Source organism: Eimeria necatrix, genomic scaffold (assembly GCF_000499385.1).
Source record: "Eimeria necatrix Houghton genomic scaffold, Enh_scaff319, whole genome shotgun sequence".
Lineage (NCBI taxonomy): Eukaryota > Apicomplexa > Conoidasida > Eucoccidiorida > Eimeriidae > Eimeria > Eimeria necatrix.
Genome location: NW_013655313.1, coordinates 443 through 26567, shown reverse-complemented (window position 1 = coordinate 26567; position 26125 = coordinate 443). Strand labels below are relative to the sequence as shown.

The 26125-nt window shown below is 51.3% G+C and overlaps 6 protein-coding genes across 6 annotated transcripts; 3 read left to right on the top strand and 3 right to left on the bottom strand.

The window, feature by feature from the left end:
* Positions 1–3444, bottom strand: ENH_00042780 (hypothetical protein, conserved; the record flags this gene model as incomplete). The annotated part of the gene is made up of 1 exon (XM_013585349.1): positions 1–3444. The coding sequence occupies one exon, from the start codon at positions 3442–3444 to the stop codon at positions 1–3; it is 3444 nt and encodes a 1147-aa protein (XP_013440803.1).
* Positions 3445–5325: 1881 nt separating this feature from the next.
* ENH_00042770 (ubiquitin-activating enzyme e1, putative) lies at positions 5326–11054 on the top strand (the record flags this gene model as incomplete). The annotated part of the gene is made up of 5 exons (XM_013585348.1): positions 5326–5365; positions 5576–7138; positions 7255–8114; positions 8426–8585; positions 8932–11054. 5 exons carry the CDS (start codon positions 5326–5328, stop codon positions 11052–11054), a joined length of 4746 nt encoding a protein of 1581 aa, XP_013440802.1.
* A 506-nt stretch (positions 11055–11560) lies between these two features.
* On the bottom strand, positions 11561–14251 carry ENH_00042760 (hypothetical protein, conserved; the record flags this gene model as incomplete). Its single annotated transcript, XM_013585347.1, has 1 exon — positions 11561–14251. One exon carries the CDS (start codon positions 14249–14251, stop codon positions 11561–11563), a length of 2691 nt encoding a protein of 896 aa, XP_013440801.1.
* Positions 14252–16187: 1936 nt separating this feature from the next.
* On the top strand, positions 16188–17631 carry ENH_00042750 (hypothetical protein, conserved; the record flags this gene model as incomplete). Its single annotated transcript, XM_013585346.1, has 2 exons — positions 16188–16992; positions 17081–17631. 2 exons carry the CDS (start codon positions 16188–16190, stop codon positions 17629–17631), a joined length of 1356 nt encoding a protein of 451 aa, XP_013440800.1.
* Positions 17632–17758: 127 nt separating this feature from the next.
* On the bottom strand, positions 17759–18682 carry ENH_00042740 (40S ribosomal protein S30, putative; the record flags this gene model as incomplete). Its single annotated transcript, XM_013585345.1, has 3 exons — positions 17759–17917; positions 18239–18375; positions 18679–18682. 3 exons carry the CDS (start codon positions 18680–18682, stop codon positions 17759–17761), a joined length of 300 nt encoding a protein of 99 aa, XP_013440799.1.
* A 5429-nt stretch (positions 18683–24111) lies between these two features.
* On the top strand, positions 24112–25557 carry ENH_00042730 (hypothetical protein, conserved; the record flags this gene model as incomplete). The annotated part of the gene is made up of 1 exon (XM_013585344.1): positions 24112–25557. The coding sequence occupies one exon, from the start codon at positions 24112–24114 to the stop codon at positions 25555–25557; it is 1446 nt and encodes a 481-aa protein (XP_013440798.1).
* Positions 25558–26125: the final 568 nt, after the last annotated feature.

The window sequence follows — 26125 nt, the reverse complement described above, 5'->3', positions numbered from 1 at the left end:
CTACCGGTCCGTCAGATCTGTCGCACAGCGGCTTCCACAAATGTCTACTGAAGAAGTTGCCGGTGTAACTGATCCGCTCCGCACGACAGACACTTCTAACAATTTATCGAGGCAAACGCTACCGCTGAATTGATGTTTATCTACCAGCAAAGTGGTGCAGGTCTTGGTTCCTCTACCCTGGCGTTCGAGTTGAGAGACAGCTTCGAAGGACGAACAAACGTGTAAAAGTGAGAGGCTGCCCATGATCCAACAGCATAGCTGCCCAGACCCTGCAGCAGCACCTGCAGCTACAGCTGCTGCTGAAGCTGCAGAAATTTTACGTGCGAAGACGAAGGTCTGCTGGCGCTCCAGCGGCGGAGAGGTCGTAAGTATTCCACCAAGTGCGTCACCTGCTGCAGGAAAGGAAACCAAAGAAATGCTAGCACTGGGAGGGCTAGGGAGTGAGAAAAGAATTCTTCCCGTATGGCTAAAAACTGCGGTGCCTCCTTTCAGCCACCTAACCACAAGGGCCGCGCCGTCTGAAGTCCACTGCAGACTTTGGACACTCTGAGGCTGCAAATACGCGGCGCCTTCTGCCGACAGAGCCCCGACGCTCTGCTCCGCTCTTGCGAGCCCTCGCTCTGCTGTTGCTGCTGCTTTTATGTCCTCTGGAACGGCTAGCACATGCAGAAGATGGGGAAAAAGCGTGAACCCATCACGCTCAACATTCCTGTGGGCAGGAGTCAGGAGACGCTGCTGCCCTTGCTGAGGTTGCTGAAAGTCGCAAGTCCGCTGCACTGGGGTTCTAGGCCATGAAAGCCTATAAATCTCAACCTCGCCGCTCCCCAGACCAGCAGCTACAAGGCTTTTCTCTCCACTGAGAGCACAACAACACACTGCGCTTGCCCTCAGCTGGAGCCCCAAGGGCCGCCACGGCTTCAGTTTCCTATTAGCATTGCAATTGCTGCCGTCACCGCATCCTGCCGCGGGCAGTGCATCCACGGATGCTGTCTCTTGAGGAGAGTGCCCTATAGAAATGCGACCGTCGAGTCCCGCTCCTATGGAAATGTTCCACCAGCCCTTTCGGCGGTTACGGGGATTGCTGCCTGCACTGGTAGGGCTCAGCATCCTGCCACCGGTGCTCCGGCGGACAAAGTTGTCAGCCACGCCAGCCTTAGGTGCCGCTCCGGCGGGCTTTTGCAGTTCTTGATGCGGCCGGTCCAAACGCTGCTGCCCAAACACATTTCCATGTTTGGCTGCACCCTCACTCCCAGTTAAAGGCACAGCTCCCCCGCTACCCCACATTTGCGTATAGCCTCTCAACGGGAAGCACCATGCCAACAGGAGTAGTTGGCCTGCGGCAGTAACAACAGCCAAGATATCGAGCCGACGATTCAGCTGGAGCTGGCGCACCCCGCAACTGCTGCCTCGCTCTTGCAGGCATTCACAATCTGACAAAGCGCCATCAGTTAAAGAATACATCCGGAACTCCTCCTCTCTACCCTGCTCCAACAGTTGAAGGCGCCGTCCACCGAAAAAGGGTCTCGCAGAACACCTACTCCAGCCAAGCACACATGTGCTATCATCACTGCTGCTTCTGCTGTATGCTGCTGCTGCATCTGCTGCGCTGACTCTGTCTCCATGATTCCCCCAGGCATTGAACCCGTATGCACCCAAATAGGATGGGCCCGCACAGGTGTCTGTAGCGCTGGAAGGGCAAATGCCCGTTCTTTGCTCCGGCGTGTTTGGGACACGGCTTCTTTTGCCGTTGCAGTGCCTGTGAATGGTGGTGCAGCGGTCGTCCATGTCACTACTTGCGCTGCTGCTGTCACTAATTAGTGCGCTAAAATTGAGATGCCTCTGAGATTTCCCAAGAAGAACTGGCCCTCCAAACTTCCAGCTCTGCAGGAGGCGGCGGTAGCGACGTCCACTGTGACGTCCACTGTGTGGGTCATGATTCGGCTGCTCATTATTGTTTTCTGCTGAACTGCCAGCCCGGCATTTGTGAGGAGCTCGCCCATTTCGCAGGGAACGTTTCCTTCTGCCCACACTTTTCGCGGGAAACGACCATGGCAGAGGATCCCTGGGGCTCCAAGCAGAGCTGTAGAAAAGGGCATCATCCGGAAGATCCGGAAGTAACTTGATATCCTGTGCAGAAGGGGGAAGACGCAGCAGCTCGGTGACTGTGCTGTACCCCTTTGGATGGAACAGATATGTTATACGCCTGCGCCGACCTAGGCATCTACAGCGCCCACTGGGGCGCAATTCCGCATCCGCTGCCGCGCGATCGTAGCTTCCAGGAGTTCTCGTGGGTTGGAAAGCAGGTCGCTTAAGAGCGCAGCAGCATCGACCACCACATGCACTGCACGAACAGCCCAAACTGCCCCCTAGAGTAGCGCCATGCTTCGCGCTCGTTGCCCATGTGCACTCTGCCCCTCCCGCACCTGTAGTAGCAGCCCCGGAAGCAGCCACAGCCAATGCTGCAACGGGCGGGCCAGCATTGCCTGGGCACACACCAGCTCGCCTGACTACCCTAAGTAAATCAGTAATGTAGAGGCACCCTACCACTTGTTTCAGTCGGCCAAAGTAAAGCCAGAAAAGAGCAGGCTGTCTGCTGCAGCCTGCCAGCAGTAGGTGTTGCTGCTGCATTGAACAGCAACAAAGCGCGGATGGCCTGACTGGTAGCCGAAGCAACAAGCTAAATACGACAGACACAGGGGAAGTATTAGGAGGCCGGTAAGCTGTTATTATAGATGGGAAAGAATGCATGGCTTGCTCCGCTGTGGATGCATTCTCTGCTGCCGTTGGCTGCAGCATCTGCTTCTCTTCTTCTCCCTCTCCTGCACTGTCCTGGCCATCAATGTAGCTTTCACTGCCACTACTAGCCAGATTTCCCGTGTCAACAACTGTGGCAAGCCCTTCCAACAACCAGCTGACCTCACCAGGTGCTGATCCAGGCGGTGCCGGTGCATCTGCTGCTATTCCTGTCGGTACAGGGTCGCTTATCCCCTTTGCAGGTGATGCAGCCGCCGATGCGCCGGTGAACACACCAGTAGGCGCCTGCTGCAGCTGCTTTTGCAGCTGTGGCTGCAGCAACCCGCTACTGCCATTATGCGTGCCACTAATGGAGAATACACATACACATGCCAGTGGGTCAGCACTGACAAACAGCGCAGAGGAATCCGGCGCCCAGCAACAACAACACAGGCGTCCATACACCTCAGAATCACGAGGCAATGAGCAACTACCTAGGAGCATGCGGCACTGTCCGTTACTGTAAACAAAGACCCCCCAAGGCGTGAGGACCGCAATGAACAATCCACAGGGCGACACCTGAATATCTGCTACACTCCTCCTAGTAATTCCATCTTCACAACTGGAACCCTGATTCGCGCTGCCTCTCAGCTCTTCGGCGAGAGGGAGCGGCACGGAAACACCCGCCGGGTGCCCGAACGCGCTCATCATCTTTGCAGCTGCTGCTGTCGAGGGGCTGACGATTTATGCAAGATGCCTAAAATGTTTTAGACTGTCTGTTTTGAAGAGCCTTCAAGGTGGAGACAGCGCCTGTAGCGGAACCACAACAAAAATGATAACTCACATGGATGAGAAGTCTAGCTAGAAGCACGAGAAGGCGACACGATGGTGTGAACACGGCTGGGGAGAAAAATTGGCCAGAGCTACGTGAAGATAGGCAGATTGCGACACTCTGCACAAGAGAGACCACGCTGGAAGCCCAAGGAGCCGTACGGTCACCTGTAGTTACACCTACGGCCGTAACAATCTTGCAACATTCTCTCCAGTGACCGAGGACACCTGCAGTCACCATGCCGCACACAAAAGCAATCACCAGCTGCTTATAAGAAGACATTCCAGAGTTTTGATACTTAGACTACATCTCCGAAACTTCGGGCCCACACAAACACTGTAGAAAGTTGGTCTGTGTTGGATATGCAATACGGTAAAATCTAGCAGCCTGCTGCATCAGCAGGATTCGATTCTTTAAGGGCTTTGAATATTGCCGATGGTCTTTTCTTAAAGCCCTTCCGGTAAGGCCACGCCTGCAGCACGGCAATTCTCACGGGCTCAGCCGCGTAGGGATGGCCTTCTTCTAACCTTGAAGTAGGCAGCACTCGCTGCTGGTGTCGCTGCTGCCTCGTTGGAGCCGCAGGTAGAGTACTGCGACCCATGCTGCACCCCGTGGCGTACGGCAGCACAGCAGTTTTAACTCCGGAGGAAGACGTCCTGTGCGCATTATGGCCAAAAGCAGCAACACATAGCAGCAGCACCTCCTGATGCGGCCTGAGTTTGCTGCGGCGCATGCGTGTGGACGGCTTTGTTTGGCACCTGGTGCTGAGCTCTCTACAATCAGGAGTCCTTCAGCAGTTGCCAGCGTTTGGATATTTTAGACGAACTTAACGAGGCTCACGGGGTGTGGTTTGATGCCACAACGGAATTTGCCGCCGTGCACCATGCCGTGCTTCACTTACACCGACTTTAGCTGAGCTGCTGATGCCTCCGTGATCTGAAAGTGTCGGGTAATGCGGTACACGGCCGAAAGCAACCAGTTCCCTGCTTTCCGTTATGTCTTGCCGCTGACGACCTACGCTGCAGCAGCGGCGGAAATTGTTGCTGCTGCTCCAAACAGCATTACAAATGAATATCAAGCAGAAGATTTGGGAAACCGATACTTCGCTGAGGAAAATAGGTCTAAGCAGCAACCCCACGGTGTCGCAGACGCCAATGCTGTTGCTTCGAGGATGGCCGTTAAAGATGGTATATGTATCGTGGAATAAAAAAACATTAGCAAACGAATAAACAACCGACCATAGAGGGTCTTTGATGATGCTGCTGCATGAAGCCCGATAGGACCCACTGCTCCTCCAAGAGTAACTCAGACCGCCTGCTGTGACGAAGTTGTCTGTTCACGTGTTTTCACAATGAATTTATTCGAGTATCAATTTTCCTAAGGTAAAATTTACGGTTTCAAGAAAAAGGAAAACGACTAAAGCGGCAACAGCTTGTGGACAGTCACCGTCCAAAGATGCTGCAGTTCTCATAGGCGATATTCCTTAGTGTCTGCATATGCAGTAGCTACTGCATGTATACGGAGAAGGGAAGCTACGCGCGGAAGTCGAGCCTTGAGGGGTTCATATCATTGCAATGTTTTAAACATATCCCCAGAAGCACAGACAAATCGGCGGCTGAGCCTCTATTGTTTGTCTGCCTCCCTACAGGGAATTGAGCGGGCTTGGCCTAGCTACTGCAGCGGCAGGAACAACGAATTCGCTCCCAGCTGCTTCCTCAGGTCGAGCCGAGAGATGCTATCAACGCGCAAGAAGGCACAACATGCGGAAGCATAGGCGCCTAGCCAGCCGTCCGCCACCATGTCTGCTACCGCTGTTGCTTCTCGTATCTATATATGCGCTTTCTGATGTAAAAGCTCTCCGCCGCTGCTGGACAAATGAGCAATCTGCTCACACAGGCGGCATTACGGCAGCCTCTAGCCACACAGTGCGTGCGAAGCCTCCGTGTTATCCTCCCATTTTCAGTTCATCATACCTTCCCCTTGCTGCTGCACTGGGACAACGGCAATTAGTAACACCGAGAGAGGGAACACACGCAGCCGCCAAATGGTCGCCACAGCAGCCACGCGCAGATGTCAAAACTGTTTTGCCGAAGAGGCCCCCATCGTTCCCCTTGGATGCTCACGATGCTCTAGACGCTGCATTTTCTTCTCCACCTGAATTCGAGCCGCCGAGACAAGGCAGCTCAGTTGACGTAACTGCGTTGCCAGGGAGAGAAAGCCTCTCTTTGCGTTCATTGCTTTCGAGGCAGCTTCTGGTGTGGGGCCCTGAACAGCAGCAGGTGCTTCCCGGATCACGCGTCTTGTTAATTGGTGCTGGAGCAGTGGCGGTCGAGGCAGCCAAGTGCTTGTTGCAATCAGGGGTTGGCTGCCTTCTTCTGGTGGACCCTGAGGCGCCGGCCCCTGAAGAGAGAGCGGCAAATTTTGCCCTTTCTGGCCACAAGGAGCAACAAGAAATAGTGGCAACAACTGCAGATGAAACTGCTGCAGCTACTGCTGCCAGAAGTGCCACCAATTCAGCGCCTTGTGATTCTTCAGGCCGCTTCGAAAGACATCAGACTGGACTATCTGCCTGTCTTCGACAGCTTCCCAAGCAGCAGCAAGCGCAGCCCATGAATCGCGCTAGAATCGCCTGTGCAGCTCTTCAGCATATTAAAGCTCCTTATGCTCGCGTCGCTGAGGTGTCTTTACACATTCGGCCTGGGGAGACGGTGGCTGCATGGCGCAGGCGTGTGGAGAACCTGCTTCAGCATGTCGATGTGCTGCTGCTCTGTGATAGGCCTCTGCAACAGAATATATTCTTTTCGTCTGTAGCTCGCAAACTGAGGGCGCAGCAAAGAGTGAGAAGAGGGCAGCTAGAACAGAAACAAGAGCTGAGGAGTGGCCCACTTGTAGTGGCGGTCTCCACAGCTGGCCTCAGCGGGCGAATCGCCGTTGACTTTGGCAATTTCACATTTTCTGCAGTGAGCGAAGAAGCTGCTCTTGCATCACTTCTACACAAGCATGCGCAGCCACAGAAACAGGAACGGCAGCAGGAACCGCAAACTGGGCGCCTAAGTTTTTACCCGTTGAGCAGCATTCTGTTTCTCCCAGAGTCAATACAGCAGTTAGAGCCGCCGAAGCGTCGGGCAGTCCACCTGCCAGCTGATGAGGAGCAACAGTACCTGACTTCTGCATTTGAAGCCCTTGATGCAGCAGAGAGTGAGGGACAAGCTGTGAGCACTGATCCAGCCCAACTATTTGGATCAACAGCTGAGGCAGGTTCCACAGCAGCGGCAGCTGCAGCTGGGAGTCTCAGAAGCTGGAGCGCTAGCCGTATTCCTAGTGCTCGTCGTGTTGCAGAACGTGCAGCTTCTATCTGGAGGCGGCGATATGGGCCGACTGTGGCAGCTTCAGCGGCTGCAGGCGCAGCAGCGGCGGCAAGGGCTTCTAACCAGACCGCAGTCGCAGTCAAGGCTGCTGCAGAAGCAGCAGCTTCTGCTGCGCTTCTGAAGGGAGAGGCAGTGGCTGGGCGTGTAGGAGGCCTCATGGCAAAGGGCTCAAGGGGTCACATTGCTCCAATCGCAGCCGCAATGGGTAGGTTGCTCATGTATTTCTATTTACGGTGTTGCACGTCCTGCGTTGTGTTCTTCTCGCATCGGATTTACATTTGTGCTCTATTGAGAAGTCGTACTTGGTTGTGTCTGTCGCAGGCGCCCTGGCAGCTCAGGAAGCGCTGAAGGGTCTTACTCGGAAGTATCGGCCTCTGCAGGGACCTTTCGTGCTAGATGCTCTGGAATTGCTGGAACTAATCAAGCACAGAGGCATTAACGGTGGCGCTGTTCGTGGAAGCAGGGTTATTGGCACCAGCAGCAATGAGGACAGCAGCAACAGCAACAGAAGCAGTAACAAGAGAGATCTAACAACAAATTGCCTTTTAGCGAGTGGGCCAGCAGTGTGTGCTGCAACCAACGTAGATGCCGCAGGGCCCGAGAGATGTGATTCCGTAGAGGTGCATGCAAAGTCTCTTCCTTGGGAGGGACAGCAGCAACTCCTAGGAGCGGAGCTGCAGAGCCGTTTAAACCATTTGCGAGTCCTATTAGTGGGAGCTGGCGCTATTGGATGTGAAGTGCTCAAAAATTTTGCCCTCATGGGCGTGTCTACACACTGCAAAGATACCCATAAGAGCAACAACAAGTTCCAAAGCTGCAAACAGAACTCCGGCGGGAGCTTTATCAGAGACACGCCAAAGAAAAAGAAGCATTCTATTATTTCACAGCTGCTTATGGCGTGCAGGTACGGATTAAAATCCGTAGAGCTTGAGGGAGCTGCTCTCACAACAGTTCAAACAGCGGCACCAGCCACAGCAAGACCTGCAGCGGCGATTCCTGGCGTAGAGACTTGCCAAGGCGGATTATTGTCTTTGATGGACGGGGACACCGTGGAGATGTCAAACCTCAGCAGACAAGTTCTCTTTACTGTGGCATCTTTGCAGCAGCCCAAGTCTGTTGCCGCTGCTGCTGCAGCCCTCCGTCTCTGCAGCCGCGTGCGCTTGCAGGCATTCCCATTCATGGTAAGCTTCAATTGCATATTACTTCCTCCGTGTGTGGGAGTGATTTAATAAGTTTATCCTTATCGTTTCACGTTTTGCCACTGCTCTTTACGCTATTGACACTGCCATTGATAATGTTGTGGCCCTGTTGAGACGTTTTCCGTCTCTGTCTTTCTATCGGACAGTAGCAGCTGCTTGCTCATCGAACGTTCTATGCTCCACTGCGTAGGCTTATTTTATGCTGCTGCTTTTGAATATATACCCAAAAGCGATGGGCATGTGGAGTATTTCGCCTCTGCGGATTCCTGCTTTGCATTATGCGGCTGCTACAGCTGTCTCCGCACACCCTCTGGCGCCTTCCACCGATGTATATTCAAGATCAGGACTTGATGGTGGCTGCTTTGGACTCAGTAAATGCTCGTTTATACGTTGATGAACTTTGTTTACTTCATTCCAAGCCGTGGGTGGAGGCTGGCACCCTCGGTCTTAGAGGTGTGCAACCGCTGCGGACTTTCCATTCACTAGTTTTTGCGCATTGTTGACGCGTTCTTCACCTGTTTGTAGATTGCGTGAAAACGTTTTCCCACTTGATTTCTACCCAGTCCCATCATTTGTCTGCCGTGGTTACTGTCGCTGCTCCCGTTTGCATCTATTGTTCTTACTCAGTGCTGGCCATAGCTTGCCTCTGCTTTGTATGTAGCTGCATGCATCGGCTTGTTTATTTCTCTGCGTTGCGGCCATTAATGCATTATTTTGTTGTTCTAGTTACAGCCCCAGTGTTTTCGCGGGTTTCTGGAAAGTGGCACTGCATGTAGCCGCGGTTTGTGTGTCCCTTTAGGTCACGCACAGAGCATGGTGCCGCATCTGACAGAACATTACGGCGCAGCAACAGGAGGCGTCAGTACCTCTCCAGCAGCAAACTCTTTGTCGGCTGTTCCCGTTTGTTCTGTTCGAGGAGCCCCGACTGCTCCATTTCACGCGGTGCACTGGGCCTCAGATCAGCTCCAGCAGAGATTCAGAAACGATATCGCTGCTGCTCACGTGCTTCTCCAGCAGCTTTTTGAACAGAAAATGCATGTACCTGCAGGCACTAGCGCTGCTGGGCAAGGGCTTTCGAGAGCTGATGCAGGAGCTCGTTCCCCAGCTTGTGGCGCTGCTCTGGACCCAAATAACACTGACATCCAAGAAGCCCTTCGCATTTTGGGCGTGGCTCCTGCTGCTGTGGCTGCTGCCGCAGCTGGACGGTTGCAGCTCCGATTTTTGCTGCTGCTTGCCCGTGAGATCTTGAAGGCTCAGCAAATTAAGACGACGGAGACAGAGCCGCAGCCGCTGGAGCAGCCGCAGCTGCCATTCCAGCATCAAGGAGAGCAGGCGATGGCTCGAAACGAAATCTCTCCCTTGTCACCCACGCACCTAAGACTTCTTTTGCTTTCATTGTCCATATTTGGCGTTCTATTTCGCAGGGTCGCTCGCGAAAAGACGGAAGGCAAACTTTCAAATGCGTCTGATGAACCTTTGGGTGAAGCGGTCGAAATAAAATGTTCTAAGCAAATGCTTATGCCTTTGGACTTTACAGATGCAGATACACTTGACCTTGTTGGTGCTTCTGGGCAGCTGCTTGCAGCCACCCTTGGCTATGAACCTGTTGCCGGGATGACGCCGTCTTTGGCGTGCGCAGATGCAAACGCAGCAGCCGCCTTGCAACAGCAACAAGAACACGAGTTATTGCTGCAAGGAAGAGGGACTGGGCCTTGGAGCCGCCAGTGCGTAGCAAGTGCCCTGTGGCACCTTGTGCAATTGTCACAGGCCCAAGCTCGAAGGACATCGTTAGACAGCTGTGAATTGTTGGCGCAAACAGAAAACAGTGCCAGTCTTGCTTCTCTCGCTGAGGCGTTGATGAGGGATGTGCAAGCGGTAGAACGAGCAGGCAACTATGCCTTGAGCGCTCCTGCAAAACTGTCGCTTTCGGCTGACTATGCCGTTCCCCTCCGTTTTCTGACCTCTGCAGCGCGGCTGCGATGCAGAGCCTTCGGGCTGAAGCCGCTACCGGGCCCTGAAGAAACGCAGCAGCTGATAGGCCGCATAGTCCCTGCAACTGCCACATCGACAACCCTTGCTGCAGCACTTGCCTGCCTTGAGGTATACAGACTGGTCGCTCTAGGTCTTGCAGGTTCACGCACAAGCCAGCGCTTGCAGCAGCGGCGAGAACAGCAGCAGCAGAAACACGTACGGGACAAGCAAAGTGGGCTTCCTGTCATCTGGCTGGACACCGGGACCTGCTGGAAAGGGCATACAGCCTTGCAGTCACGACTGCAGCATCTGCGCAATAGCTTTTTCTCACTTTCAGTACCCTTCCTGGCTGAAGCGCCTCCTCTCGAACCACCAACGCAGCTTTTTCCCAGCGGCCGGCGGTGCGGTCAACCGTTTTCCGCGTGGGACTTTTTCCGCCTGCGTGTCCGTGGCCACGCACTGAACAGCACCACTGAGTCGCTTATAGGCAAAGGAGTCGTCGCAGGAGAAGCAGAAGCATCAGAGGCGATTACAGTTGCAGATCTTGTGGACCTCATAGAGAAGGATACAGGCTTTCGTGTTGTGTCTCTAACATGCAAGGAAGCCCTCCTTTACGCTGCCCCACAAGATGGCAAATTTCTGCAGCAACAGCAGCAGAGCACGCTACCGCCAAAGATAGCGAGGCTGTTTGGAGTACGGCAGCGAAAGGTTCTCATCAATCCAAGAATTAAGCTCGCCGAGGCACTGCGACAGTCACTACGAGGGGCGACTCTGTTGGCCAGTCACGGCCAAAGAAAAGAAGCCTGGCTTCGGCGGCAGATGAATCAACCTAGACAGCAGGACGGTCTTTCGTGGGTTGTAGTCCGCATTACGGCTTCCGATTCTGCGGGGGTAGAAGTTACTCTCCCGCCCCTTAAGGTCCTGGTTAGGTCTGTACAATTTGAAGACTAAAGTTTTGGCCATATGGCACCATACTTCGTTAGAAAAATGTTCCAGGCAGTGTTAGAACTGAGAGAGAGGCTGGGTCATGGGAGAGACAGCGGGAGGTCGAAGCTCTTGGCCTCATGCTCATCTGATGTCGAGCTCTAGAGCTATAATAGAGCAGAAATACGCTAACTCCTCAGGAAATTGTGCACAAGCCGTTGTACCCATCATGCAAGCAGCTGCTCTGCTAGTTAGCCTGCCATGCTACGAGTCATCCTTGACTTAACAAGCACTTGTAAACTTGATTGACTCCAGTACTGGGAAGGATAAACAGCCTGTCCTCCAAACGCAGGCTAAACTGACTGCAGAATTCCAAAGGCATGCGTGGGCCTTTGAACCATCACAGGACCCCGTTTCTATAGCTTAGGCTTGAGCCCTGTTCATGCAAACGCTTTAAACTGACCAGAAGGATGCATACTTGATTTGACGCACCAGCCGTCTGACTTGAAGGCTTATAGACACCCACAAGTTTCTCAGTGAGCAGACACAAGCGGCGGCAGCTTTTCCTCCGCAGCAGCTTCAATTTTTGCGGCCAAACCTGAAATATCTCCCTGCAGTGCAGGGGAAAGAGGCTGCTCTGCCTGAGGCTTCTCTAGCAAGCCCTCAAGAGAAGCTTTGAAGCTCTCCATCGCTTCATCGTACGCCTTAGCAACCTCAGCAGCTGCAGTAGCTGTCCCTTCCTGCTTCGTCTGCTGTGCAGCTGTAACCTGACTCTTTAGGTCCTTCACTTGCTCTTCCAGCTCCTCCCGAATCTCTTCTGCTGTGTCCAGCTGGTCGTCTAGAAGGTCTTGAAGATGCTCTACTGCCCTCTCGTATTCGCTTAGCAACACAGTAACGGCATCGGCTAGAAGCTCAACCCGCTGCAACGCGGCGTTAATTGCATCTTCCGGGTCCTCCTCACCCACATTTTCATCAAGTAGGGCGTTCACCAAATCATCTACAGCCGTAGTGCTGTCCGCAGCTTGCTGCGTAGTGCTCCCCGCAGCTTGCTGCTGCTGCTGCTGAGTGTCATCGCTTTTCTCCACTGTTGTTTGCTGAGCATGATCTGGGAGAGGCTCAGTCCCGGCACTAGGCGTATTGATTTCCGAAGAAGGCTGTTCCTGTTCCGGAGCAGTCTCAGGTTCGGGTCTTGGCTGCTCGGGTTTCAAAGTAGATTGCTCAGTATTGGAAGCGGCTTGAGCAGGATCAGGAACAGGCTGGAGCTGCTCTTCTTGCTGAGATGACGATGGCAATTGGACCTGTTGTGGAGGAGTTGCAAGATGCTCTGGTGTGCTCGTTGGCAGCACCTGAGCTTCCGTCACTTGCGGAGTGGGCTCTTTTGCTGGGAGCCCAGCATCGGCAACTGGACTAATTTCGGTCTTCGGCTCCTCGGGAGAGGGTACTTGATGCTGGTTAGCCCCTTCAGAAGGCGTTATCTGTTGAGTGGGCTCACCCAGGGCCATATCTGCTGCTTCCGTTTGTTGCAGCCTTCTTACGGGGGTGTTTAAGGTGCCCCAGACAAGCCTATCTAGGATGTTATCAACTTGATTCAACTGGTCTGGAAGGATGGCAAAGCCTTGTGCGCCAATCCTTTTTTTGGCTTCTCTCTTCATAATTCCAACGCCAGAGTCCACTTCTTGAGCAAGTGACGTGAATTTGTTGAGGAATGTGTCAAACGGCATAGCAGCGGACAGCCCACTCACTGCAGCAGGTGAAAGCCCCAAGTCCTTCCAGTCTGTTAGCCCATTGGGGCCAGCCACCTCACCTCCTAAAAGGCCACCCAGCATCTGTTTAGCCGCATCAATCGACAAGAAGGGCAGCAGACCTTCTCTAGACAAAAATGATCCGATTGCGCCGTCTGTCGCTGTCTCAACGCCTTGCTGGAAGGAGCGAAGAGGGCCAGATATGGCAGTTACCTGCTGAGACGCGGGGAATATAGATTGGAGTGCCTGCTGAAGGCCACTGAGGTCAGTAATAGGGAGTGGCCCTTGGGCACTGCCACTGTGGTGTCCCAGAGCTCCAATGTTGGGCAGATTCAGATGGTGAAGACCAAGTCCGCCAAGGCCAGCACTTAGAGAATGTGGAAGGCTTGACGGGTCCATCGAGCGAAATAGGGAGCCAGCAGTACCAAGAAGGCCAGAGCCCTGCAGTAAAGCTGCAAGGCGTCTTATTCGAGGGGACTCTTGAAGGCGACGCACAGTGATAACGTCTCTAGGGCGCTTAAAGAGATTATCGGAAGCAATAGAAGCTATTTTCGAGCGAAGTGCCGGGTTGTCCACGTTAGCCTCCAGCCCACGACGAAGCGTCTTCGCGTGCTGAGCCACTTCCCTTTCATAAGCTGCAATGATTCTTTCGACACCAAAATGGCTGCGTCTTGCTGCTTCCAGCACACGGGACTCTTGGTGGGAAAGATGCACCGAGGAGGGGATATGGCCAGTAGAAATATTCTCAAGGCCGACCTTCGCCACGAGCTGTTTCACTGAAAATTCATCCATCCCGAGACTTTTCGCTCCAGTTGTAAACATCAAATCTCTGTATAAGCGCTCCCTGCTTGTGCCGACTCTCCTGGAAAAGGTTTCCAGCAGGTCCTTGTCGCGAGCGCTTAGCCCACTGCCAAACAAATTCGGCAGTGGGCTGAGATGCGGGAGCTGCGTTAGCTGCGAGAGGCCGGCCAGAAGCTGCAAACGACGGTGTGGGACTCCGGCAGTAAACTTGTGCTCCGAAGGAGATTTCTGTGGGCCCACAGTTGCCACGGTACCTTGCAGTCGGCGTCTCGCGGCAACTGCGGTGGGGCGCTGACCTTCTGCGTGGCCAGCTGAATCGGGGGAAACAGAAGATTCCAGTCCTTGAGATGGGGCTGGATCGGCGGTAGCTTCATGTTGAGGTGTTTCTGTGGTGTTTGTGGATGATTCGACGGAGGCGGAGGCAATGTCCTGGCTTTGGTTGTCCAGAGCGGCAACCTGAAATCCTGGCTTCTTACCTTCAAGAAAGGCTGGTGTCGGAGCATAGCCATGTGGTCTGCCGGCTGCCACTGCTGCATAGCTATTTTCCTGATTATCCTGTGCTGGGGTTGTTGAGGCAGAGTTGCTTAACGCGGCGACCGGGGAGCAGCAAACGAGACCTTGGGCGAGAATGGCCGTGGCCGTACAGGCCAGAAATGCCTTGCGACGGCTTATACCAAGCATGTTTGTTACCTGGTTAGTTCAAACTGGTCTATGGACTACCCGAAGGCGACAATTCAGGGCTGCCCTTGTGGCGTAAACTCCTTTAAACCTGATGGTCCAGCGATTGCAGTGCTGCTAGCGCCGCAACAAGTATGTTTTCAACCTTCTGGTAGCAGCTGAGCAAGTTGTTTACTCCTTTTCATCTCTGCTGCTACCTGACGGGCACGGACAAGGGGCGGTCAACCTGCGCAGGGCGCTTCGTGTTGCGGGGGTTCGCGGCAAGTGATCGACCACTGCCTTGCAGATAGGCGCAAGCAAATAGACGCAGATAGGCTTCATCTCCGACAAATAGATTTTTTGTATACCACAATTTTTTTAGTTTGAAAAAATGAAGATTTCATATATTTCATGAAGTGTTGCTCTACCAATTGTATTCCAGCCTTGAATGGGTTCCAAAGACGGTGGCTTCGTCCCACCTCCACGGTAATGGTGCTCATCTCAGCCCTATATTTGTCACAGCTTCCCATTTCATACCTAGTTTAATGCATTTTGAAAAGCATTAAGATTTATTTCATGAGAGACGACCCAATTCGCTTCCGAAGCCAATGTGAAGGTCACTGGTCTGGAGTCAATTGTGAGCCTTCACTGCTGTAATGACTCGCGGATCATTACTCACAAATATGAGCAAAATAATAAACATTGCATTTCCGCCATAATGCAAGCGTTTTTGTTCCTAAGTTATGGCAACGCCGGCAACACGAACTCAGAAGCAGGCATTTCTCCCATAGTCGCCGGCACGCCGGCACAGTATTAACGAAAAGTAATACATCAGCTCCTGGCATTGCCAAAAAAGAGTTGTTTATCACCACTTCATCAACTAACAAGCCTGGCTTCTTCTCAATTCCGCTGTGCAACTGGAGTGCCGTTGGCGCAAGAGTGACGAAAAAGTATCCCAGGAAATGCCGTATATCAGCAATATAAATCATAAAACGGTAAACATTCCTAGCAAAACACATTTCAGTGTGCGGATTTCCTTTTTACACGGTCTGTACTGACAGCTCTTGTCGAAAGTGGCGACCTGGTTACGAATGCTGCACTCCAGTGAAGATCTAGACCTTGTTGGTACTCATCGGTGTACGTGTGTTACAATGACTTTTTCGAACGTAGTTCAGTTAGTACATCTGTGGGTGGTTGTGTTTATGTTATATGGGGAGGCATCACAACTCCGCAATCAGGGAAATCGCAACGGCCGTTCGGCAGCAGACAGTCTTCACCTGCAAATTGCAAGCGAACCACCTATCCAAAGCACTGTAGAAGCTTTGGATTGCGTCTCAGCGGAAACTGATAGAGCCCTACGAAGAAATAATGGAATAAATTCCAGAAGAGGGGACCTGGTGGATGCAAACGCACTGATTTTGGGGGAAGCACGTAAGTCTCGCAGAGCGGCATTTTTCATCCCAGAGAATCATAAATGCTATTTCAGGAGAGCTTCAAGAAGAATCACAGTTTCATAAAAAGCGTGCTCAAGACATTGAAGACATTAAGGCAAAGCAAAGCAATCGGCACGATGCGACTATGAAAGAAATTCAAGTCCGGCAGAATAATTTTCTCATAAATATTGCATATAGCCTCCCCATTTGTGCTAGGAACATGGCCAAGAAGAAATTAAAGAAAAGGATCGTGAGCTGGAGCTTTTGAAAGAAGCCGAATCTTCAGCAAAAGTAGGGCAGAGAATCCTTTTGGTGTGTGCTGCTAACGAAAACTGCTGAATGCATGTAGAGGGACCTCGAGGAAGAGAATCACCTCCTACGGGAGGCCGAGAAACGTGTCCCAGTATGATCCACAAAGCTCGACGTCATATGCGTGTGCGTTTAATGCAGCGTCTTAGGCGGGCAAATCAGTGCGGCTTCAGCAAGAAGGTAGTAAAAACAAGTCGCGTGAAGAAGTGGCGGCGCTGATGCAATATCCTCTCTTGGGCTTTTCGCTACCCTCCGCAGTCAACCCGATTGAATATTTGAGCAAAATCACCAGAGGCGCAGTCAAGGCAAATGCGCATTCCAAAAATGCAGCGCCTTATGCGCTTCCCACGGGGGAGGCCTCAGAGTCAGCTGATAGAAGTTCTGGTCATCAAGATCTAGAAGGCAGTTACAAAAGTTCCGCCAGCAACGCAGCATTTGAAGAGAAAGGCAAAAAGAAACACAATAAGTCTAAGAAGGCAGGAAAACAGAAGGCACATGGGAATGAGCAGTGCAAAGGCGAATGCAAAAAACGGGATAACTCAGCAGAAGAAGTGTTAGATGAAGAAGCGGATGCGGAAGCTAATGAAAATAGTGCAGCAAAGGCACTACATGATATTGAAAATGCAGTCAGCTCTCCATTCAAGGGTGGAGACGATTCAGCATATTTCGGTGAATCTTTTGAGGAAGCTGGGGAAGCCGAGCAAAGCTCTAAGGCACAAGTGGAAGACCCGGATGACGACGAGACAAATGATCCATCGTTCTCCTCAAGTGTCCAGGGAGATGATGAAGATGATGATGACGTGAAAGACGACAAAACAACTGGATTTACCAAGTCTAGCAAAAATATTAAGTCCCGTGCTCGTCACGAAGGAACTACAAATGAGCCGGAGGAAGATGGTGACGACAGCAGAAATAAGGAAACACTTAGCGTTACCAAGTCTAACAACAAAAAAGGACGCGGAAAGCATTCCAAAGGTGGAAAGAAGCATTCGGAGACAGAAGAAGATGAAGCTGAGGAGGAAAGTGGGCGCGAAGGAAAAACCAAATCCAAGAACAGTTCACATAACACAGGCAAGGGCAACATGCATCCAGGCACTCTCTGCAAAGATAGTCAAATCAAAGCACGAACCAGGACATAGGAGTCCAGTTGAAGCTACAGAAGAAGAGGCAAAGCAAGCAAAAACCCTGCAGCAGTCTCCCGAGGAGCATCAGCAGCAATCATTTAGCCACGCTAACCAGCGCCAAACTATACAAGGCAAGTGCCAGCAGGAAACAAAGCAATGTGGAGATATTCACGCTGCAATTGGGTTAGCCCGGGCGCGTTTCGCCGCTTCACGAGCTGCGGAAGCAACCTCGGCCTTAGACGGGGATGATGATGAAGACGACGCTGAGGCCTCTGCCCCTGCTAAGGAACTAGAGGAACAAGAGGCCTTTCCAGAACGTGCTGGGGCCCGCACTGTTGAAGAAACGCAAAAGCGGCAGGAGACGCTTCCGGAGGGGGAAGAGGGGAGCGCGAAACAAGCCTTTGCCGAAGAGCAGGAAGAGCGCAAACTGCTCGCCGCCGAGCGGGACGCTGAAGAAACAAAAAGTGAACTGAAGGCCTGTGCTCAAGGATCCTTCCTTAGCTGCCGAAAACACCGGCAAGAACGACACCGCCACTAGCAAACTCGCCGTACAACCCTTCGTTAATTTAGAAAACTAGTCGGGTTGCACAGTCCAGCAACTTCTTCCCTAAACTCTGTCGCGCTACCGCAAACGATATCAAGCCTACAGAGCCAAACACTTATGTTTACTGAATGCGCCTAACTGTTGAAGCACTCTGCCACTCTTGAAGCTCAACCTTAAGAAACTCCTCATCTGCCCTAGCTGTCCATCCATCTAATCCCTCCCTAAGCACGTTATCGGCATCACGATGGCTGCCATGCCCTTCAGGTGCTTCAAAACAGAACTGCCTTCCATGTCCCAGAACAGGACACCAAAGCAACGCCTGGCAAAACCACCAAGCTGCAGGTGGCACAGAAACTCAGGTCTAATGATTTTGGTTTCTTGTCTCCAGGATGGGAGCTAGTGATGACGAAACATAAAGAAGAATGGCCAGTTCAGGGCTTGAAAAACGACGTTAGCGTTCCTTTTGTAAAAACAGCACATGCAACAACTGGCAGGCAAGCCAGATGTGCATGCTACATTGCCGAAACCCTGTTGATTGGATTGGAACACCAAATGCTACACTTCAAGGAGACTGAGCATTGGGGCCTCTTCTGCGGCCCACAGTTGTGGTGAATCTACGGTTATACAGCTGGCGCTTCTTTGCACGGCCAGTCACTGGCTTCTTCTTCTCCTGCTTCTGCACCTTAGGTGTCTGGTTCTTGACCTTACCAGCACGAGCAAGGGAGCCGTGAACTTTCCCTGAGTCAAACACCGGAAAAAACAAGCAGACAGCTGCGTGAAGATACACATGTACGCTGCGGCACAGAACGTGCGCTCCTGTTGGGTCGAAGACTCGAGTTCCCTGTAGACCAGTGTGGGGTGCTCCACAGAAAGCCGCTAATCCGTCTGAACGTGATTAACGGCCCCTCACTAACACACAACCTTTAAGAGCTGTGATATATGAAACCTGTCGGCCCTTAATTCCGTTTAAAACAGTGGAATGGCAGTCAAGAACGCATGCACCAGTCGCCCACTGTTATGAAGAAGGCAGACAGTACCCACCCATTTTCAGCTGTATTGATTGCAAGAAAATTTGTGTCGTTGTGCGGTTACCAAGTAAAAATGCTGAATGCAGAAGAGAAACAGCAAGAACTCCGCAAAATCTTTTTGGTACTGCAGCCGTATCCAAATAAGCCCTTGGCGACGATGGGGTGAGCAACAGCCCCATGGGACTTCTCTAAACGTTGGTTACAGCTGTCCAGGCAGAAAAAGCTGTGATCTTTTTATCCCAGACATTTGAATTCGGGGAGTATATCTACGAAGAATTGTCATCACATAAATATCAGTGCTCACTGTAAACAGAAGACGATATGGCTGTACTGCTCAATATGCCCTGAGTGCTGCGTCTGTGGGGGAATGCGTGCTATCGATTTTGGTAGAGGAGGCTCATTGCATTAGACAGAAAGTAGGATTTAGGTATTTTCCAGGAGATTTCAAAGTGCATGGATGCACAAGGCACGTGAAGAGCGGCCTGCGTGGAGGCAGAGGCCGAAGAGGCCCTTTGTCTGTTGTTCCAATACCTGGAAGGAATTTCTGCAAGAGAAGTCGCTGTGCCTGGCAACGCATCTGTAGGGATTAGATAGCTTGTGTGCGAGAGCTGGAGACCAGGATAAATACTGGGCAGACTCAAAGTGTTAGTTTCACGTTTGTAAATGGAGAGAGCGAGGTTGCTCTACTTTTCCACACATGTTTATGTTGCAGAGTTAGAAGCTGCATTCTCTTCTTTTATTCGGAGCAATCCTGAAGGTTATCATGTATGTTCCAGCTTAATCTTCTAATGCAGCTAGGTTCTGGCAGTATATGTTTGTTCCATGTGCGTGCGCAAGTGCTTACTTTTTGTACGGCTTCTTCAAAAGGATTAGATCATCCGCGAAAACTGGCAAGAAGAGTTTTATGAGGCCTACAGCTTCAGTCTAATACGTGAGGTAGTTTTTGTGCTGCTCGATCTTCGATTGCTGGCCGACAGGAACAGCATCGGCTTGGACTGGCGAGCACGTTTTCATATGAGCGGCTTGCTGACTTCTTTCAAAGATGTTATTTTTCACCGAAAAATGCAGCTCCCTCACGCAGTTGGGAACTCATTCACAGCTCCTGAATCTCAATATGAGCACAAAAAGTCCTCAAAAACTCTGTGGAAGTTTGTCTCTTGTCTGCAGTAGTGTGCACTGATGAACATTTGGCGCTTTGCGCAGCAGCGGCTTAGCCTTTCCGCTAGCTTGCACTATCTGAAGGTACTACCTCTCTTGCTCCTCCCAATTACTGCATCATATGCAACAAAGGATTGGGCTGGACTGCTTGTAGTACTGTGAGGCATCATAGTCAGGACATCTTCATACTATGACAGAGGAATGTCTCCCTGTAGAAGTATAGCACTGCCTCTAGGGCTCAAAACCTTGGAGACCTGCTCTCGGTGAGGCTAGGGAGTGACTCCAACTGCTTAAATGGTGCAACACAGTATTCAGTTGCCTATAGACCAAAAAATTTTTTTGGGGAGGTAAAGTGTATTACCTAAAGCAGAGACGAATGAGAGAGCCGCGGCTCTCTCACCAGGGGCAGAAGAGGGCATACATAGCCAACAGAGGTGGCGTAAGAAGTCCCCATCAACTCAGGAGCCCTACATTTGTTCGCTTTGTAAACTATCATTGGCTCGGCACTGTGGCAGGGAAATGGCGGCAACGCGCGGGTAAACAAACAAACCCCACACTCCACCAGGCGTGCTCGAAGCACAACTGCTTTGTTTTGAGTAAGAAAAATTGAAGTACGCCTGAGCAAAAGAAACGTAATCTTTATTGAGTGGTGGTACTGGGACTATAAACCCAGAGACGCTCAATTGCATTCCATGAATTGTGATTACACATGCATTGCCGGCCGCTCATTCTTTCAGTACACATTTGGGGATCTGCCTACCAGCTTTACTACCAATAGAGCATCATAGGGTAAAAGTTTTTGTGTTCTTAAATTGCTGTGTTCCTGTAGGTTACTGAAGGCCGCGCAAGGGTCTGATGGTCCATGACCCATGGATTTGTGACCGGAGACAGCTCCTGCAGGGGTGTAGTCCAACACTTGATCTCCTGAAAGGCAAGCCCCGGGACAGGGTCGCGTCAGTCAAATTGTCTTTACAGGTACTTTTTAAACAAAAAAACTGCTATCGAACGATAAGTTGAGGCTTGTCTGGAGCCACGTAGGCCTCGCAACAACTCCTTGGGCAGCTTGAAAGGCTACTGAGCCCACACCCCAAGTGTGCAGGCTTCTCAGTTCCAGCCTGTAGAGCTGCGAAACCATTCAAGTTTAAATACTTATTTGAGTTGCGCTTGTTCGCTCACTTTATTGTTTGGAGCTCGGGTTGCTGAAAAGACAAAGCTTGCTAGAAGCTAGCCAGCTGTGGGCGCGGCATTCTGCCGACAAGAATAAGACGGTAATCCTCCTGCAGGCAGGCTAGTCCACAAGACTCGCAAACACCTGCAGTAAATAACTGTGTCAGGCGTCGTTTAAGTATGGCGGAGGGAAAGAATAACAGGCACCCAGTGGTTTTCAAACTGGTGGCAACATTGGGCCAGCCGGCAAAACTGGGCTGGGAACACTGTCGCAAACTCTTTGACTTCTCCAGTTCTCTCTCTTCCCAACACGTTTCTTGTTGGTGTAAAAGTGCCCGCTCTTGTTTTCAGACTGAAAAAGTCTCCTGCGAGTCATGGCCAGGAAGTCTTCATAGCTTGGGCTGTGGGCCCTACCAATGAGCTCCGTTTGAGACGCAGCCTCGCATGAGCAGCGGATACGTCGTCCTGTTACTTAATGAATGATGCACTAAATGAGGAGCAAGATACCATTCTAGGATATTCGTCCCCGTGTTCGTGTGGTTGTGGCATTCGTTTGCCAAGGAGAGCGTTGCAAGGCCTACTGTGAACCACTGCGTTCATTCCTAGCAAAAATCAAGAACCCAGTAGCCATTCATGGCTTGCAAGCGACGCAAGAGGGTGTGCATGAACTATTAAGACCACAGACCCGCGCCCAGTTAGAATCTTGGTGAGGCGGCTTCTGTACAACATTGAAGGCACACGCTGCCTGTCGCAGAATTATTTTTTTACGAAGATATCTAGACCGAATTCCATATTTTAACTGCCTGAATTGTGCTGTGTAGCTCTCGTCCGACCTATAGCACGGAATGGCATGCTTTCCTAGGAAAGGGCAGATGAGTTGAAATCGGCACAGAGGAAAGGCTTCAGCAACACTACACTTGTAATTCAATAATGTCTGAAGGGTATTTTCGACATTAACTTAGAAAGAGCCAAGTAGCTGACACTGGACGAGACTTGAGTCGCTTGCTCTGCCCTGAAAGCAGAGCATACAAAGCTCAGCCAAGGTTCGCGAACGCCGTCCCAGCAAGGAGGCTTATAGAGCAGGACAGGCTTGGAAGAAGTATGTTCAACTAGGAAGTACTGGCAAGGCTGTGCCCCCAAGGTGCTGCATTGGGTAGCTTCCCATGCGCATACACTAGTAACGATAGTGAAAAGGCTAACCTTAATGGGGGATCTTATTCAAGGCTACTTAGTGTGTAGCTCTAGTGTCGACACTAAAAGGTTACTACAGTGCTTCATAAATTGAGGAGGGCTGGAAAACAAAATTAAGGGGGATGACGGAGCCCTTGAATCTCCTCGCAGTACCGCTCCTCGTAGGCTGTGACTCTTAGCGGGGCTTTTGCCGAATGGGAGGTCGCTTTCCTCGGCAAGAACAACCTGTTCTTTTCGGAACTCCTTTTAGCTTTCCGCAGGTTTCACCTATGTTAGGTCTGGTAGTATGTAAGTTGCAGTCTTAGTGCCCATTATTACACTACCGCAACACTGTCTGCGGCGGTACTGCGAAGCTTGTAGAAGACACACGAACACACTAGAGCCTCTCCGAGATCCTTGTGAGCAACTCACAACATTTTCGTTTCCCTACCAGTAACTCCATGTGAGCAACAGAGAAGTGGACACAGCAAACATGCGAATTTAATGCCTTGTTGCGGGAAATTGTGCGAATTTAATGCCTTGTTGGTGTGTTAGAGAGTGCGAACTCTACGAGGCCGATCTGTGCAGCCGCTGGGGTGTGTGGAGTGCTGTCGAGTACCGAGTAGATGGACCCTATTATCGCCCGCTGACCATTAAATTATGCTTACTATAGTGGAAAATCTTTTTATCACGCAAAATTTCAGCTATTGTGGAGACCTGCTGCCAATAAACATATTTTGTATACTTCTGTGAGAGGCTCTAAGATCGGTATCAGGAGCAGGTGGCACTTTTACAGTCCCTCCAGTGGCACCGTGTACGTTAGAGAGAAACAAACGCGATACAAAATTCAGATTCAATGACCTGGGCTCCCATTCGAAACAAAAGCGTCCCCCAAAAATTGTTTTTCAATGGAATGAGTGAATAGTTGACGTGTTCTAGAGACGAGTATGCCGGCGACCCGTGCAGCGTCTGTTGGGGTCCGTGTAACATTGCCACGAAGCAAGTGAGACGGCCCTACAAACGCAATATTAGTGAAAAATCAAATCTTACACGATTTGTTTCCTTTCCCGGACAGAACTTCATCTACTGTACAGTGAAGATCTGTTGCAGAACAGAGGGCTCTGTAGGCTTCTGCTGCAGCAACAAACCAAGCTCTCTCGACAAAACATACACTGCAATCCTGCGTTAAAAAAGAAACCGTATTCAACCCAAATAAGCTGTCGGAAGAATTTTGTCGTGACAGAGTTCTGAACCAGTGGACGCTCTAGAGCACGAGCAGGGCTACGTCACCAGGTTTCACAATGGTCGAGTGAAGAGGCACCCCTTAACGGGCAAGGGAAGCCAAACACAACTTGCGCATCCACAGGACACTCCATTTGAAGCTTTTGTTACCTAACAACTATTACAAATATTGATTCAATGTAGGCTCATTCAATGGAATTTCAGTGAGCTGGCTTCTTCGCCTGTCTCTTTGTAGTCGTCACGCTACCAGTGGCTGGCGGAGTCGCCCCGCGGGTGTGGCCGCAGTGCTGCAGCATCGGATTTGCACGGTGCATCCCGAAAATGGCGACTACATGGCCTTGTAGATACTCAGTGGACAGAGACGTGGAGTCCATTGGCCGCGGTGACACTGCTTATACAGAGACAATCGATTCGCAAAAACGGATACAGATGTCGCCCTTCTAAAAGACCAGCCCCTTATTCGTCTACACCTGGCGCGCCGCGCACTTTACTATACCAGATGACAAGGACTACAACTATTTTTCACTTGAATATTGAAGTTTCAACTCGGGAACCCTTCAGATGCAGAAATCGGACAGCAGGGTGGTGCACCGCCACAACATAACATCTTCATGCCCTCACAGGCACTAATGATATCTCCGCTGTACTGGACCTGCGGACACATATGACTAATAAAGCGCCCTGCTGAGCCTCTGCCGTCCGATAAAAAATGCAGGCTCTAAATTTGGGCGTTGGAGACAAGGTGCCTGTAAATACTGCCAGCTTTGAAAATGGAGAGTCAAACAGTACAGCTCTCCAGCAGTATCCGGGCAAGACAGTGTCATCAGGTGCGCAGTCCCGTCGCGGCCTCTTGCGTAAAAGCTCTCGCGGGCGCAGTGGCGCGGCCTTCTTGGCATCTGCTGCAGCGCTTGTTGTGCTAATCTTCTTATGTACGCGAAGTCAGAAGAAATGGAATCAACTGCCTGCTTATGGTCGGCAGTTGTCGGGGAATGACAACTCCAGGTTGGATGTCAAACGCTCATGGTGCAATGATTTGCCAGAAAATGCAGATATTTCGTCTGCTGACAACAAGGCGGAGGTGGCTACCACGCACAAGCCTCGTACCAAACGTGCACGTGTTGAGGCGGAGTCTAATGGTAGCAGCGACCTATCTAGTGTTGACACAGGTGTGCAACAAGCGGCACGGACCTCATCGAAGGGGGCTATTGAACCAACTGTCGCAACTGCACAGCGTCAACCACTGCGTCTCCCCAGTGGTTCTAAGAGTGAAGCTGGGCAGTTGAGTACGTACGAACTTCAAGCGGCTGCTGCACTTCAAGAACTGTGGGGGAGTAAGCGTTTCACAGTTGACGCCGGTGAGCAGCCTAGACGACAGGTTGAGGAGAAGGCTCAGCCTTCAACGAGTGCTGCAGCACAGGGGGAAGGCAGTGCGAAAAAGGTTTCATTACTGCACATAATTGTCTCACGCAAGCCAGCTGTTGATCTTGATGCACTTATCGGTGCTTATATAGATATACGTTTTCACCCCTTTTGCCATTTGCCATTTGTGGACCCCAGCCGAATTGCAAGGAAATTTTTGCCGGAGTCCGCCCTCACGCCAGCGTTCACAGTAGATAGACCCATGCCACTCCTGTTGAGGGCATACGAGCTGTTTAGCAGAGCATTCCTGCCCACGAATGATTTGGAGGTGGTGACATTTATTGCAGAACGGCTAGCGGCGCACGCAATCCATTTCCAAACGAGTCCACTGACTGGTCGTCCAGCGTATCGGGCAATCCAGACGCTAGGTCTCCGTTTTCTGATATTTGATGTCATTGTGTCAGTTCTAGAATTACTGGGTCAGCGAGCAGAAGGGCTTTGGTGGGAAAAACTTTCCAGCTCCGTACCTCACGAGTATACTCCACCAGTCACAACTGTTCATCTGAGTAAAAAGAGCAAAACATTCAACATTTTCCTTCAGAAGCTCAGCGCGGCTTTGAATACTTTCAAGTCAGGAAAACGCCCTTCATGTACAGTGCTGATCACCCTCAAACAATTCTTGATTTGTTCGCCCCATGCCCCTGCCTTATTCAAAAGTAAAGAGTTCGATCCATGGAGACACGCGAACGGAAGTTTCACTGTTGCTCGAAAAGGAGCCACTATAGGATACCATTAAGACTTGTCCTCGCCTCGAAGCTGATTGAAGGGACCCTTAACTTCATCAAGGTGTTTTGGACCGAAACCTTTGGCATGTTGGCTTTGCGAGAACGCAGATGCATGGGCCCGCGCATGATGCAGTATACAGTGAGTTGTCTTGCAGGTTTTTCTGGAGCGAAGTCGCAGGCGTCGGCACAACCTAAGAAGGAAAGGGTACACGCAAGTCCTGTGCTTGCGGCCCCATTACTTTAACCAGTGGCCGCAAGCAAAAAAGGCTGCTTGTGTTTTTGTTTCAGACCAAAAATGTGCAACCCCCAACAGCAATTGCTTGTGTCGAAACTGCGCCAGTGACAGCGCCGTTGACAAAGTCCTGTGCCGCTGAAGGATCAGGCTTCGGCCACTGTAAATCATCGACTTTTGTGCATTTGTCCCAACAAGCAGAATTTCTTATTCAATGTTTTTGTTCTAGTGCTTCGGATACACATAAGCTGATGCATAGCACAGCGCTTTGAAAAAATGTCAATTTAATGAAGCTAACCTCATACGCCGGCGCGATTATTAGTAGCCAGTATGCGCCTTTAGTGGTG